Source organism: Carassius gibelio, chromosome A20 (genome assembly GCF_023724105.1).
Source record: "Carassius gibelio isolate Cgi1373 ecotype wild population from Czech Republic chromosome A20, carGib1.2-hapl.c, whole genome shotgun sequence".
In the NCBI taxonomy this organism is placed as follows: Eukaryota; Metazoa; Chordata; class Actinopteri; order Cypriniformes; family Cyprinidae; genus Carassius; species Carassius gibelio.
Genome location: NC_068390.1, coordinates 3,943,801 through 3,960,394, shown reverse-complemented (window position 1 = coordinate 3,960,394; position 16,594 = coordinate 3,943,801). Strand labels below are relative to the sequence as shown.

The window sequence follows — 16,594 nt, the reverse complement described above, 5'->3', positions numbered from 1 at the left end:
TTACTGCCACTTTTGATCAATTTAATGTGTCCATGCAGAATTAAAATATTGATTTCTTTAATCTGTTTATTATTTTAAATCCATAAGAGTGTCCAAAACAATCATTCTGGCAACATGACAAACAATTTAGCAATATTAATGTAGGCTTACTATAAATAATGAAGCCCTTGTGCTTCATTTTACAGTAAATACAGTCAATAATTAAGGCACAAAATAATAGCAGTTAACTTTAAATGAAACAAGCAAGAGCACGGCACTGTGACATGATAGCCGTGAAAGAAGTGTTCTGGTTTAGCGATAAGATATTCGGCATTGCTAAGGATGATGGTTACTGGCAAATAACACAGCAGGGATTGTTGCAACTGGCCAATCAGAATCAATTATTCCAGATAGCCATGTAATAAATCAGAACAGACTACAGACTACAGAACCTGTAGTCTACACTGAAGACATAGAGCGCCCTCTCGCGGCTGGAGACGGTAATGTTTTCTCTTGGTTCATGGTTAAGAATAAATGCGACTTATAGTCCAGTGCAACCTATATATGTTTTTTTCCTCGTCATGACGTATTTTTGGACTGATGTGACTTATACTCAGGTGCGACTTATAGTCTGAAAAATACTGTAATGCAATTTATCAGAAAACTTGTGATGAACTAATCAAATTGTTGTGTGTAGAATTGTTGACTTGTAACTCTGAGTGAATTGTGACCGGCTCAAATCAGATTCACACTTAAGATCTTCAAGGGAGTCCGTTCCAATTCAGTTCAGATTCTGATTGTCAATCAACCATTCTGTGTTAATGCAGTACTAACTTTAATACAGCGTGAGGAACTCTTTTAGATGAACTTTTCCGTTCCAGTCACCAGACTGTGTTCTGACACATTTTATTTATTTCTGTATATTACAGCTATTGGCAAGTCTGGCATCAGACAGCAGCACCTGGAGCGAGTCCATCCCGTCTGTGGGTGTCATTTACTGATGTTTCTTAATGCTCCATTTACACTGGCGCTCTGCCTCAGCCAAGTCATTACTGAACAGAGCTGAGCGTCTGCCTTTATAATCTGACCATCACAGCCTCTTCATCTGGGCAACGCCAAACACGCTTCACCTCCGCTCACTCGTCATCTGTTCACACATTTCTCTGGAGCGCTGAGAGAGATCCTGTGAAGTCCTTCTTGATCATCAGTAGTGCTGCACTGAAGATATTTTTAAATTTGCTGTTTGTTTTTATGCGTTGAAAGACTTGAATCTTTATTAGAATGGGAAAATGGATCCAGACTGAAACACGATTTGCCAGCTAAATACAAAAAGGTGCAAGTTAGTTGCCAGGATAGCATCAAAGTGTAAAGTATTATTTTATTTACACTGAACAAAGGCAACTTCAGATGTGTGTCTGATACTGAGAGATCAGATCAGAGCGACTGTGCACTCAGAGAAACACTTTAACCTCACATTGTGTTTTGACCCAGAAACAGAACATCAATGGCGGTTGTTGCTTTCTTGGACTGTCCTGGATGTTAGATCCCTCATGCACATGTCCTCCTACTTTGGAAAAGCTGAATCATGGGTCTCCTGCATGTTTTATTGCAAAAGGCTCCCTTCCCTACTCTGCTGCTGGAAAACATTAAAATCCCTCGATGAGATTGAAATCAATCATTAGGGGCCTCAGGGTTCCCCCCTGCCATCTTCACAGGAAGAGGAGGCCGTTCTGGCGGTTTGTGTAGAGAGCAGCTCTAAAGTCTGATTTACTGACCATGTGGACTCCGGGTTTATACAACAGCAGTGTTTCCCGCTCAGTGACTGGACTTTGGAAAATCAACCACCAATTCCTTTGTCCACATGTGTTAATATGAAGGAATATTCAGTATTAATTTATCACAGGTGTTTTACCTGTATTTTGAATTTCACTGTGTTGGGTTTTAGGGTTAAAGGAAATGTCTGTAAGTTTCACTGAACTGGAATTTTTTTCTTACAGTGAAGATGTTCAACTGAAGGGTCCTGTCTAAAGCAGACTTTCGGCAGAAGCTCTTTCAGCCAGACTTCTGAAGGGCTGTTTCTTGAGATTCAGATATATATTCATCTAGTTCTCCTGCACCAGCTTACGAGACTGATGTAATCATTATATTTGATCTTAGTCCACTCCAGACTTCATTGTTCTTTGATCAGTATATCTCACCTCTCAAAGACCAGATACTGTATATAAAGGCCTTCTTACTAAAACTTCATGGTGACTTTTTGTTGAAGCACGTTGTCCTTTTGGGACCTGGATTGTTCACACAAGCTGATGTCATCTGTCAGTCATCTGAGGTGCATGTCCTGTCCAATCCAGTCCCTTATCAACTATTTCCTCTCTGTCCTGGTTGTGACAGCATCCACTGAACAATTGGTTTGAATGCAGGAATATGGCACAGCTCAAAAGACCAGACATCACAAAGCCAGCTGTTTTCTGTGTTCATCTTGAAGAATTTCTTCTGGAGCATGTCAACGGCTTTTTAATTTCCATTCATGTCACCACAAGCTTGTGTGAAATTCCATAACACCTAAATGGGGGCCTTTTGGATTCAGTGCCTTCTTGCTTAATTGGTTGTCTTATTCAGGCTGAACAGTCTGCAGAAAACTAATGGTGCCACAGACATTTGTCAGGGTAGTGCCGGATTTAATTTCTGACGGAAATAAAAACGAGTAAGTGAGGGCCTGAAGTACGGTGTTTTTAATGAATTGTACTATTGTAATATTGTACAACATGTACTGTAATATTGTTGTAATATTGTTTAATGGATTGTACTATTGTTAAATTGTACAACATAACAATAATTCATCTGACGATATGACTTTTCTGTAAGTCTCTTCCCCACAGCCTCATTTTCATCCACTTAAAATTCAATTGAACCTCCAATTCTGACCAGACTTAGGTCAATAAATGGTACCATAATGACTTGGCAATCACGACATGTTAGAAACCGTGAAGGCATGCAACTGACTAAAAGGGGCCTAACATTTATGTGGTTAAAATCTAAAGTGTTGCTAAAATGAAATGCATTGCTTGACATGTTAAGTTTGTTAAAGTCATCATAACAACCTACATATAGCTTAACAACTGTATTAATACTCTCACAAAAGGTACTATATTAGTACTCAATATGTGGGCCCCAAAAACTGGCCTCAGCTATATTATCTCCTTGATTGAACCATCAGTTGTTGTTAGCTGACCATTACCATTCTTGCATACATGAACATTTTAAAGTCCATTCACTCCATTCGGGAGTTTCATCTCTCAGTGAGGCACATGAGATTATGCAGTTTGGATCACCTAATAGAAAATGGTCTCATTTCTATTTCATTAAAGTGCAATCCAAGCTATATTCTTGTAGGAACTAGCTAGCTAACACATTTGTAAGTCTCTGGTTATAAAGTATTTAAAAAGCATCCAGGTGGATGCTGCACACTGGTGGTGGATGAGGAGATACCCCCTGACAATAATTATAATTATTACTTCCCACAAACTGTGTATGTGTAATCTTCTGCATCTCAATAATTACCCTAACCTGGGTCAAAGTTCATCCTGTCACACTAGAAACCATTATTTGTAATTGTCTGAAACTCTGAAAGCATCCCGTGAACAGTAGTTGTCAGAAACACAGACTGGCATCCAGAAATATCTAAAAATATGATATATCACGACCTCCACCTACACACCTGATGGAGTCACACTGACCTCTGTGAAAATCTAAAATCAAATCAATAAATTTTGTGAATTTTTTATTCATTACTTTTTTTTTTTTTTGATGACCGAAAGGGGGAAAAGAGAACATTTCTAGAACACATGATGCAAAAGTTATGATATAACATTTTACATAAGTGCAATTTTGATTTATTGACCACATGGCCTGCCACTGACTAATAATATAGTAAGTACACAAGTATCTATTCCAAGTAAACATCAAATAGTCACATTAGACAAATTATAGTATTATTTTGGTTGTACAGTCCCCATGCCTATGTGGTAGTACTGTCGTAACAGTGAGAGCAGTGATCACGGCTGTATAAGAAGAGGGAGGCCAGTGTAAGTGTGGTAACATGTCCGTACCTTACACACACAGGGCGTCAGGCAGGGATCCTGGTTAACACTGCCATCTCTGCTGCAGTTGCATCGCTCACACAGAGGGAATCCTGTGTATCCAAACGCACATCTGTCACACTTCTCACCCATGTATCCCTGCTTACAGATGCACGAGCCCACTGCCAAACCTGCAGAGACAAGAAAACACACCATTACAGCCTGAGCTCCCGCTCAACACACACAGGACACCTTTACTCAATCACACACCAACAACCAAAGAAGAAAACTCATACTAGTAGTTAGTTATACTGGTTATCTTTTAATTATCACAGTCTCTTTAAGTGGCTTTAGGTTTTTGTGCCAATACTATGAATGTAAATTAAAGCATTCCTTAAAATCACAAAGTTACACCTTCTATCTTTGTGCAAACATCTGGGTGGCGTTATGCAAATCTTCCCACATCATGATGTAGACATGTTAGGAAAACTTGTAAACCTTTAATATGTTTTGGGAAAATCCTTTGTTGTTTTCTTAAATTGGTAGGTTTCTTTTTTCAAGTAAATCTGACTTCCACTAGAGGTTTTCCAACAAAACCAGCACATTATCATTAATAACTGAATCATTCATAGTAGCCTTCATCTTGGACAAGTTTCCTAAAAGTTTTGCACCTAGAGCACACATTACAGAAATTGATGTATAAACGCAGATATTTTCTGCATGTCTAAATATATATATAGAAAGAATAAACCAATTATGTAAACTCATTGATTTGCATAAAATCACAATAAACCACACATGTCCCCCACATGTTTCAATTTTAATAAAAAATCAATAAAAATGTAGGCATATTTATTAAAACTACTAATACGCATATTTCTAGTATGTTTTGTTTATTATTAAAGAAACCTGCATTGAGAATCAGGCTCATTCAAGTCCTTGGTAATACACACATGTGCATAATGTCAGCATCCCACACGTTAGATTCCTCTGCAAACAACCCTGGCTGAACTGGCTCATTCGGTTCTTTTTGAGTCATGTGTATACTTTGGGTGTGCGCCTTGCATCATCACTAAAAGAACTAAAGTTTGATCAGTTTGATTTGTGACCTGACTCAAGAATCGGGCTACTGCCAGATCTTGTGTGGTGTGGTACCTGCGGTGGCCTGGCTCTCGTCTGGAACACATGCAGAGTGCAGTGAACCTCTCAGGTCGCATGAGCAGGGTCTGCAGGGCCAGCTTTCATTTGGATGCAACTGGGGAAATATTCACATTATGATGGTCAATTACACTGAGAACAAAAACAATCTGACTGTCCCTTCGACCTTTTAGTAATGTTGACCAATGGCCACAGTTCATCTCTAATGTAAGGTCAAATTTAAAGTCAGAAATTGGACATTTTGCATAAGTCCTTGAATGTCCTGTGTCTTTGAGTAGTTCAACACACAACAGTACAGAAATTACCCAAACAGCCTGACAAAATGTTGTTGCTATATATATATGAACAGAATAAAGAAACTCACCTCTGTGGGTCTGTAGTAGCCATCTACACATGATTGACAGTTAATTCCTCCTGTGTTTTCAGAGCAACCAAGGCAGACTCCGCCCCCCTCATATTCACCATGAATATTTAAACTCAGCTTGGCATCGGCCACAGTCTGGTTGTAATAGCATTCCTCTGATTTGCCATGACAGTTACACTCTGGCAAATAAAGACATCACACAATTATACAACTATAAGACAAGCAGTGCCTGACACATACCAACAACACCATGCATTCAGGATCTTTCATTGCTAGTCCAAAAGAGATGTCTAAATCTCTGTTACTAATTCGAGAATGTCCCATTAAAGCTACCAACTGCAGCTTGGGCCGCTCCTGAGAATGGCGTAACAAAGACATAGCAAGAAGTAACAATGGAGTAGCTTTAAGATGGCCAGATTGAGTGATACTGTTTTAATACAGTTGTTAAATAATCAAGTTAATATTAGTAACTTAAATTTTAGACTCAATATTGCCGGTTACTTTATGTGCTTTTGCTTCTTGTTTTAGCAAATCGGTTGAGTGAATAATACAATGACTTGTGTATAAAGAAAATCAGTGTGTCTGAAATCACATATTGTCTGAATAGGTACTAAATTTGATAAAGATTTACACAGACAAGCGAAGTGATACAAAGATTGGAGATTCCAGGTGCCGTTGGACTGTTACATCAACTAATCTTGAAATGCTAATCAATCAGTCAGATCGAAGGACCCAAACTAACCGTTGCATAATTTATAGTAAGATGTATTATCTTTTACCTAGTGTAACTATGATATGGATATAGTGACTCAGATGTCATATAACATGAACTGGTGTTTTTAATGTTTATAGACCACACCTAAAATAAGATAAAAACGGTAAATAAGGCAGCATGCTCAGCTCTGTGGGACACTGTTGAGGCCTCTTACTTTGACAGACGTGGCGTGTGAGGAAGGTTCCCGCCATCCAGGGTTTCTGGTTGTAACCAGGGCAACAGCGGTCACAGCTCTCTCCACAAGTGTTGTGTTCACACTCACAGCTGAATTTCTGATGTGGAAACCAAACAGTCAATCAAACCATCTGTATAGAAGTTAACTGCCTTCCCAATTAAAACTCACTCTGAGATGGCAAACACAATGCACAACTGAATAAATGTTGTGAGCACCGCTGAGGCTTTCTCCAGTGTGGATCATAAAAGTTGTGAAATAATTGATTACTAGGAGCTGTATTTTGGTGACGAGCTGATCAGTGGTCTAACAGCACTCGTCAATGACTAAATGACTGAGATGGCCAATCAAATCAAAGAAGGCAGGTGTTACCATTAACATTTACTGAAGCAGAGCATGAATTTCAACATGAAATTTAACATTTTAACCATCACAATGTTAAATAACTGACAGTCATTTACAGGAATCCAAACACTTTTAGCATATAAGGCACAAGATTAAGAATGAATGTGTACATATAGTGAATTAATTTAACAAACTTGGTTACACTTTCCTTACAGCTTTTCAGTGCATTCACTCATCCTCAGACCTAAACTAGAACATGATAAACGTGACTTTGTCAAATGTATTTATAGGCTGAGGTTAGGATAGTCATATTAAACCAGATAATTGAATAAGTAAATAAATAAATAAATAAATAGATCAAAAGCATTTATTTTAGCTCTAGATACTATTTTTCTTTATTCATCTCCTTCTTCATTCCTTTCATATTCTCTTTTTGACAATAAGCCTACAACCTACAACCTCTTTATATTGATATGTTCATGGCTGGTCTCTGCTCAAAATTTAAATGCATAGTTAATTTAAAACTTAAATTTCTGCTATCATTCACTTATTGAAATTGTGTCAAATTGTGTATTTATATCCAATGTTTTCCCTCTAGTCCTCTTTAAATGCACATATTTAGATCAACCCCCCCCCCCCCACACACACACACACACACACAAATACACACACACACACACACATATATATATATATATATATACTCACACATTAATATATACAATTAATATATATTTGTCAAATTATTTTCATAAAGTTATCTGAAAATGTGCTAGACATTTTGTGGTGTACTACAAAATACAGCATTATGATCATATAAGACTTAAATGCAACTATTTAATTATCTTTTATATATATATAACTGTTGTGAGAGCATGCTTCATAAAGGCCAAAAGTGATTTGTCTCTAATTAATGACTTAGTAATAAACCTAATTAAATTTGAATATGAAATCATTTGAGGATAAAAAATGATTTAGCTTCAGAAGACAAACCTTGTTGTGTGGGTTGACAGGGCAGGCCTTGGCGTGACCGTAACAGATGCACATGCCTCCAACTGATATATCCTTAATGGAGTAGTAATACTGAAAAACAAAGCAATACAATCACATTAAACTCAAACTCAACTGTAATATACATAAGGTTGTTACTGTATCCAATACACTACAATCAAGGACCAGAAATAACTGTTGTCTGTTACCTAAGCTTTGCACTCTAAAGCTAGAGATCAAGGTTTATTATTATTGTTATTTTAAATATTTACAGAAGCATGTTTGCAGATGGTTTAATTTGTTTTTAACCCTAGCCAAACCTTTTGTGATATGGACTGAGAGGTTCTGATGAAGCACCATGAATCTTGGAAGCAAAGTATCTGTGAGTTAAACTCTATGAACACCCATGCTTTTCAGCTATAAATTCATGTAACTCCTCACAGAAATAAAGCAGGAGTTTGTGAAGCACTTTTTACCCCATTAAGACCCCAACAAATGTGCAAAAGTCCCATGGTCACTGTTATGGTGATTAGTGTTCACTATAGATGGGCACTTTGCCCTTGACTTTGGTTAAATTATTTCACTTTCAGCCATTGTTACTATTGTCTGAAATGAGTTATGCTCCTGACTGCAATTCAATTTGTACTATACTACTTTTTACATTTACTCCTTTTACTAAATACTTTCTTGTTGCCAGTAGCTGTCAGCTGGATTCTGACACATGAAAGTGCCCAAATGTATTTCCAGTTTTGAACTTCATGCAACATGAGTTCAAAATTGTAGTTATTGATGATGTTTACTATTAAGTTTCTTGAATAGATTGTGCTTCACATTTTACAAGTTTGACTTCAGTAACCTATTTAAATTTCAAAATTACTACCAGCTAGTCCAGCACTATCTCAGTGCTAACTAGCATAAAACAGCCTGGAGCTTCATGGAATTACTGTTGGTATATGCTGGATTACTATACTTCTACTGCATACAGCATGTTGTGATGCTTAAATTGATCAATGATTTGACAATGCCACAAAGACATTTCCACAAAGTGTTAAACTTTCTGGGCAAGTCAACCTATCAAACTCACAACAATATAATTTAATGTGAGAATGACACACATCACCTTTAAATTAACTTCATAATCATATGCAACCAATGTGGCTTAAGCCTCTCAGACTGCAAAATGACTCTTTGAACTAAGTACTTTGGGTTCATTTATCTAAATTGCTCAATGCACGTGAGAAATGTAATCCTTCAATTCAGTGCAACTCTTCTTTGATGGAAACAGGTCAATCAGGGAGTAAATGAGTTTGTAGGAGGAAGTGGGCGGGTGGAGGAGAGTGATATGGGTCGATTTGTTCATTACTGTATGATTTTAATTAAAGCCCATCTGTCTGAGGAGGAGACGCTGGTAATGGATGAGGCGGTGGGGCAGCACTAGCTCCAACCATCCACACGCACAGATGGCGTATGAATGGCACTGAGTGATGACAAACACATGTGTGGCACATTCTCCCTCTTCCTGTTCTCTCTGGTGTCAAAGCATCACACTAGGACATTTACCATGTCTAAGTGACACTCACCCTTCTGGTGACAATGGGGTCGATGTCTCGGGGGTCATTGAGGGCGAGGGTCATGAGGTCAGCATTTAGGGTGCGGATCCTCTGGAACCGCAGGCGGATAAAGCGTGCCGAGGTGAAGTTGAGTAACACAGGCGATGGATCATCCGCACTGGGACGGCCGTTTATTAGTGAGGTGTGAATCTGAAAGACAATGAGATGTGACGCACAGCAAAAAGTCATTGAATCATTTACTCTGTCATGCTTGATCCTGTTTTTCTTGTGTTTTACAGCTTAAATTTCTAAATGTAGTGAATTATTTTACAATTTGAAAGTAATCTTGCTAACCAAGAACAACAACCAAAAATAATACAATTAACCCAATGGTTTTTCTCTTCTGAGCCTCAGAAAAATACAGTTAAGTTAAAAATACCGCAAATATATTGAACATTCATTGCATGAAAGGCAGATCTAGTGGTATAAATAAAGAAATTCATAAGTAATACCATAGTTTAACCAGTAGATGCCTTTATACAAGGCTATGTGTTGCCTAGTTGCTTATAAGAGTATTTTCAGACATAATTGCATTTTGCATTTGGATATATACAGTAAATATATATATATATGTGTGTGTGTGTGTGTGTGTGTGTGTGTGTGTGTGTGTGTGTGTGTGTGTGTGTGTGTGTATTTTTCATATTTCCCATTCATTTTCGTTAAGATCATTTATTTGAAAAAAATTATTATTATGATATTTTTCCTGTGTTTGCATATAGCAAGTGCCAAAAAGTCACCATATTCAGTTCAAGTAAAAATGTTTAAGAATTTAAACTATAAATCATTTCTGTCTAAAATGATCAAAGACCACCAGAGGGTTAATTGAATATGAACTAATAAATAAATAAGTTAAATTCAATCACAGATTTAATGCAAATGCAGCTCAAGGAAGTGATGTGTGTTTGTGTGTGTGTGTGTGTGTGTGTGCAGCACTGGCTGTTTTTCTTGGGTTAATGATGTGTGCTAATTAGTGCTGTGTGAGTTTATGCTGTCTGTTTTTAAAGGAGACAGAGCGACATTTGAGTCCAGGCTTCATCTCCCCACCCACCTTCCTCATTAATACGGTGCACACACACACACACACACACACACAAAATACTGTTCAATATAATCCTATGATCTGACAGCTGTAAATGTAACTTTCAGAATACACATTAAAGCACTGCTGTAAAAGAACTTCCATCTCATTTATCATCCCTGCGTAGGTGTTCATGTCAGCCAGCGTGCCAGACACACTGTGTGGGGAAGTTAGCAGCTGTATTAATGCAAACATGCATAATTCTACATGTGTTTGGTTTGTATGCAAATGTGATCTGATATCTGTGAAAATGAGAATGTGGGCTGTGAATAATAGGGACTGGAGTTTGTCTATCGTCTATGTGTGTGTGTGTGTGTGTGTGTGTGTGTGTGTGTGTGTGTGTGTCTCTATTTTTCTCTTTTCTGTTTAAGAATTATAGTCAACAAGGTAACTTAAGATGCAGTTGACCAAGACTACATTGTAGCAATATAATTTCAATACATTTCTGAACATTTCGTGTCAATGTATTTAGATGGTATTTACAGTCATGGCTATCAGAATCTAAATTAAAAATATGCCATTCATGTCATAATCATCTCAAAACTGCATTCAAATCTTGCAGGGTTTTTTTGCTAGTTAATTTGGTTTCTCTGTGGCTGAGTAGCTTCTCACCTCGCCATTCTCCAGAGGATGGATTTTAGAGTAGAAGGAAGTACAGATGACTTCCTCATCGTGCATGTAGGACGGCGGGCCTGTTCTGGGGACGATGTTGAAGCGTGTGATGCACTCTGTGTCTGTAATCGCGTAATACTGCCACGGCATAAATGTTTCACCATCCAGAGAACGTTCTAGAATCCAGTTTCCGGGCCGAGGGGAGTTTGCAGCTTTCAGGATCACATAAGCGATCTGGAAGACCTTTGTGAGAGAAGAACATGGAACAACATATTAATATTTTCGCAAATATATACTTCAATTCATATACTTCATACACTTTTCTCCTGATGGAATCCATAACATTTTCAAAAAGAGAGATACAATTTTGTAAAAGTTCAAAAAGGGATGGTGATGAGTGAGAACAATCCCAACGAGAGGAGAACGAGAAGAGGCCGGGATCAGACTTGGACAATGACAGGCTGGAGAACAGAGAAGATGGACCAGCACAAGGTAAGGACAACACTGGAGCTCAGGCAGCAGCTTGAGAAAACCAGAGGCTTGATAGTTTGAGCTGTAGTGAAACTGTACCAGAAGATCAAGATGTAGGACAGGATCAAACACATGACCAAAAGAGAGAGCAACAACAACAACAACAAAAATGCAAATGAAAAACACGGACTCTAAAATTGTCAGGCCTGTGTTCCTGTCTTGTCTTATGTTTAGTTCCCCATGTCCTAGTTTCTACCTTCATGCAAATATTTTGTCCTTCTTGTTTCTTGTTCCTATTATGTCAGCTGTGTTTCCCCAATTTCCTGGTTTCCTCCCTTATTACTTAAACCCTGTGTTTCCGAGTTTCTTCGTCCGGTATTGTACATCTAACCCTCCCGTTACGTGTATGTTCCTGCTTGTTTCATGTACTTCCATATTTGGTTAAATAAAGACTGCTGATCGTTCATCTCCTCCACAGTAGAAATTACAGTTACAGAATACCGGACCAAATCAGTAAGCGGCGCCTCCTCTCCTCATTTGTTTTACGTTTTTTAAAAGTCTTTTGTTTTCCAATTTTTCAAGGAAGCCCAATTCAACCTTAACCAAAATAGAAGGATGAGGTGAAAAGGATTTATCTCGGCCCTTATCCTGACTCCAGTGTCAATTTTGTCAATGAAGACGAGGACAAAAAATATTTGTTAACAAACGTTTTTTCTGTGACTAAGACTAGACGTTGACGAGCTAAAACTAATATATGATGATAAAAACAAAAAACTACCGCGTCTCAATTAACAAGACGAGATGGGACTATAATGTTATTTGAGGACTACTGGACATCCAAAGTACACCCGATAGGCTACTGTCTTGTTCTTCAAGATGTGCGTCCCTGTCTTTTAATTGCATTTAATTGAAATCGCGCTGACACAAGGTGCTCTCTCTCTCGCGCATGCTCCACTTCTTCAGTTCTCACATACAGTGAGCGATCAGTCCTCAGTGCTCAAATACACACACAGCAGTCCAAATGACTATCATGTAGAGAATCACACTTAAATACAGTCGGTTATGGATTAAGTGAATAAACAGGTGGTCAGTTTTATAGGTACATTAATTAAGTACCAATAAAAGATGTTTATAAGGTTTCAGCCAAAGACGCCTGGAGGCCCTCTCCATCCCAGACAGCAAGCAGTTTTGGCCTAGAACCGGCCCACATCTGGCCTGCATGGATTTCACACGGGCCAGATGTGGGCCGGTTCTGGGCCGAAACTGCTTGCTGTCTGGGATTGGTTGGTGTGAGGTGCATGGACACATCAGGCCTGTGTTTCTGTCTTGTTTTGTGTTTTGTATCTGATCAAATGCACATTATTATTCTTTAGCTTGGGTTAAATTAATTTAATTTTACTTGGTTGGAACAGCAGTTACGCTAATGATGTTTCTATTTGTTTCTCTGTTTTGCCACGGGATGTAAATACGATTTTGAAATGTTTTCTGGCTGGGCTTGGTGTTAATCTTCATTTCTCTCTTCACAGCAGTTCAGTCAGTGTACTGTTTGAGTACATGCATTACTCCGGGATATTGGTTTGTTTGAACTCAGAGGGAGTGTCAGACACATTAAAAAAGTTAACAGCTTAAGTCATTTGTGGATTAATGTGTATTGGAGACGCGAAGCGTTTAAAACGATTCAGTTCGATTTGGTGAACTGGTTCAAGAAGATCTGGTTACATCGAATGATTCGTTCACGAACCGGATATCACTAACTGCTTTGTTTTGAACTCTCTCACAACAGACACTTAAGAGAAGACAATGCTGAATAAAGTCGTCGTTTTTTATATTTTGGATCAAAATGTATTTTAGATGCTTCAACAATTTCTAACGGACCCTCTGATGTCACATGGACTACTTTGATGATGTTTTTCTTACCTTTCTGGACATGGACAGTATACCGTACACACAGCTTCAATGGAGGGACTGAGAGCTCTCGGACTAAATCTAAAATATCTTAAACTGTGTTCAGAAGATAAACGGAGGTCTCACGGGTTTGGAACAACATGAGGGTGAGTTATTAATGACATAATTTTCATTTTTCGGTGAACTAACCCTTTAAGCAATAAGGCAGTGATTACATAGTCCTACAATATAACATGGGCTGGAGGACCATATTGCTCAAATACAGTGATGAGCATCAACTTAAAACTATCCAATTCATTCATTCAAAAAAGAAACAATTCTAATTCTGAGCATTTTGTGAACTGTATTTCTGCAGGTTGATTTTCAGAACAGCTGCTTTGATTACCGTCAAACACAAAACACCACCCCTGTGATAACAGTACACTCTCATAATGGATGAGCTACTTGCAGGAGAAAAAAAATTGGAAGAGAAGATCTGAGAAAGAAAAGTAAAACTTGATTCCCAGGATTCCCCACTCTTTTATTCAGCAACAAAAGACCAGAGGCACACATGTACACACACAGGCTGTATGAGTGAGTATATTGAGGTTTAACACATTAAACACCGTCCGTGACAGGATCTCTGTGGCCTTCAGAAAGCTCCGGGGCACAGTGACATTCAGCTTACCTGAATAAAAAGAAAACATGAGAAACGGGGGGGAAGTGAAGCTAGGCTGAAGTCTTTATTCATTTCGGTTACGTTTGTAGGTAACACCGCACCATGAGAAACACACTCACACACACACAAAACACCAGAGTTAGCATCACACACTCTTTCATCTGCGGCAGATAACAGGCTCACGTTACCGTCTCTCACGGCACAGCCGCGCAGCACAATGACGTTTTGTGTGCTGTGTTCAGAGGTCTGAAAGAGGTGAGGCCGGACCGTCACAGCCACGTCTGAATGCACAATTTAGCAAATGAACCCAAAAGAGAAATGTATATAAATATTAACAGTTAATTTAAATAATTACAGCTGTAGCAGAATTAATATTACCATCATCTAATCTGTTCGTCCAGCGGACATTCAGTGTAAATTCATATCAACTCTAAGAACTGATATTTTTGTGGCCACAGAAAATAACTTTCTTACAGTACAGTAATAATTAATTAGAACATGTACACAACAGAAACACAATGCATGCTATGAAGAGTTGAAGGGCACCAAGGTGTAGAGCATTAAATGAGGATTACTTTGATAGGATACATGATACCAATAAGGTTTCATTACCTTGGAGTTCAATAAGTGCCGGACTCATTTTCAGCCCTGGAGTTTCATGCCTTAGACCGGCCCACTTTCCTTTTCTTTTTTTACTGGCTTTTTCAGTTCCACCTTTGCGCTTTCTATTATCCATTTTTCTACTTTAATTTTTTGCTGCATATCTCCAACAACTTTTTTTTTCTTTTTTGATGAAGTGGCCATTGTTGGAGTCAGAAGATAATTACGTCATCATTAGGGTTGCCAATTAACTTCAGAAATGGAAAATAAGTGAAAATTGCGGTCTTTAAAGGGGACCTATTATGCAAAGTTCACTTTTGCAAGGTGTTAATGGACATAAAGGACAGAAATGTGTGTTGGCAGTGTGTGTACACAACCACCCTATAATCATAAAAATCCACCCGCTCATTTTTTTCTAAATTTGCATAAATCTTAAGCACTATCTCCCAACAACCTATTTTCAGCATTGGTTATAATTTGACGTCACATAAGCCACAGGCCCCACCCACGAATGTTGTCAGTGAGTGGGAAAAGTTCCCCAAAAATGAGAATTTGCAGAAAAAAAACATAACTTGCTCACCAGTGGATGCTCTGCGTTGAATGAGTGCCATCAAACCAGTCCAAACATCTGATAAAAAACATCACAATAATCCAGTAATCCACACCACTTACACAACTATATAAATAAAAAAAAAACAAAAAAAAAACAAAAAAAACATGTTGCTGGACTGTGATGTGAGAGACAACATGAGATTTCACTGGAGGAAGTGTTATTATAAAATATGGACTCGTATTTTAGTCAACATCAACGTCAAAACATGATTTGTTTCAGCTTTTGTCTTCTCCAGATGTTAACTGATGGACTGGAGTGATATGGATTATTGTGATGTTTTTATCAGCTGTTTGGACTCTCATTCTGACGGCACCCATTCACTGCAGAGCATCCATTGATGAGACACTGATGCAATGCTACATTTCTCCAAATCTGTTCTCATGAAGAAACAAATTCATCTACATCTTGGATGGTCTGAGGGTTAGTAATTTTTTTTTATTTAATAATACAATTTGGGTGAACTAATGCTTTAAGAGAAGGAGCAGACTCAGGTGTTCAATAAATGAATAAATAAATAAATAAAAAAGACAAATAATCTAACAAAAATTGGCCATTAAACTTGAAAATCACCAACAAACCATGATTATCCTCAAATCCAATGCTCTTTGTGTCAGTATACTGACTTTAAAGCTTTCTTCATAAAAGCAATGGGTTACTGACTGTGTTTTTAATCAGCTTTTGCCATCTGTCTAATGAAGCGCAGAGCTCTTAGACACAAAGCCATATCAGACGCCTTGGGACTGAGAATAGGTTAGATGTACAGTAGACAAACCCTCAATTTCCCCTCCAGTTTACCCAGAAGATTTCCTCAAGCTAAACTGCCGCTGCTCATTTCACATGTGAAGTGACTAGTCAACCATTACACTTCATTTACATGCGTATTAAAGGTACAGTTACAAAAATGGCATGTTTAATTGCAACTTGAGGAAAAAAAAAACTGAAGAATTTTATGACACACATTGCTTTGATTGTCTGTAATTAAAATAAGCTTAATAAAATAAACAGCACCAGAAGTCCCAACCTGTCAGAAAATGAAACGACTCAAACACAGATGTGCACCGCCTTATCTGACTGTGCGCTGGCCTAAGACTACCTCCTATACACAGACACACACACACTGACACACACACACACACACACACACACACACACACAGAGAGAGAGAGAGAGAGAGAGAGAGATTAA

At 38.1% G+C, this 16,594-nt stretch overlaps 1 protein-coding gene across 5 annotated transcripts in view; it reads right to left on the bottom strand.

Annotated features, from left to right (window-relative positions):
• Positions 1–16,594, bottom strand: part of lama2 (laminin, alpha 2) — a 171,871-nt gene that overhangs the window by 102,835 nt on the left and 52,442 nt on the right. For all 5 annotated transcript variants that reach the window (XM_052534639.1, XM_052534640.1, XM_052534641.1 and 2 more), the window contains exons 4-10: positions 11,163–11,405; positions 9,443–9,622; positions 7,866–7,955; positions 6,510–6,627; positions 5,581–5,759; positions 5,214–5,313; positions 4,089–4,249 (exon numbers count right to left, since the gene is read on the bottom strand). In XM_052534639.1, the coding sequence (XP_052390599.1) occupies positions 4,089–4,249; positions 5,214–5,313; positions 5,581–5,759; positions 6,510–6,627; positions 7,866–7,955; positions 9,443–9,622; positions 11,163–11,405 (1,071 nt within the window). The remainder of the gene's footprint in view (positions 1–4,088; positions 4,250–5,213; positions 5,314–5,580; positions 5,760–6,509; positions 6,628–7,865; positions 7,956–9,442; positions 9,623–11,162; positions 11,406–16,594) is intronic.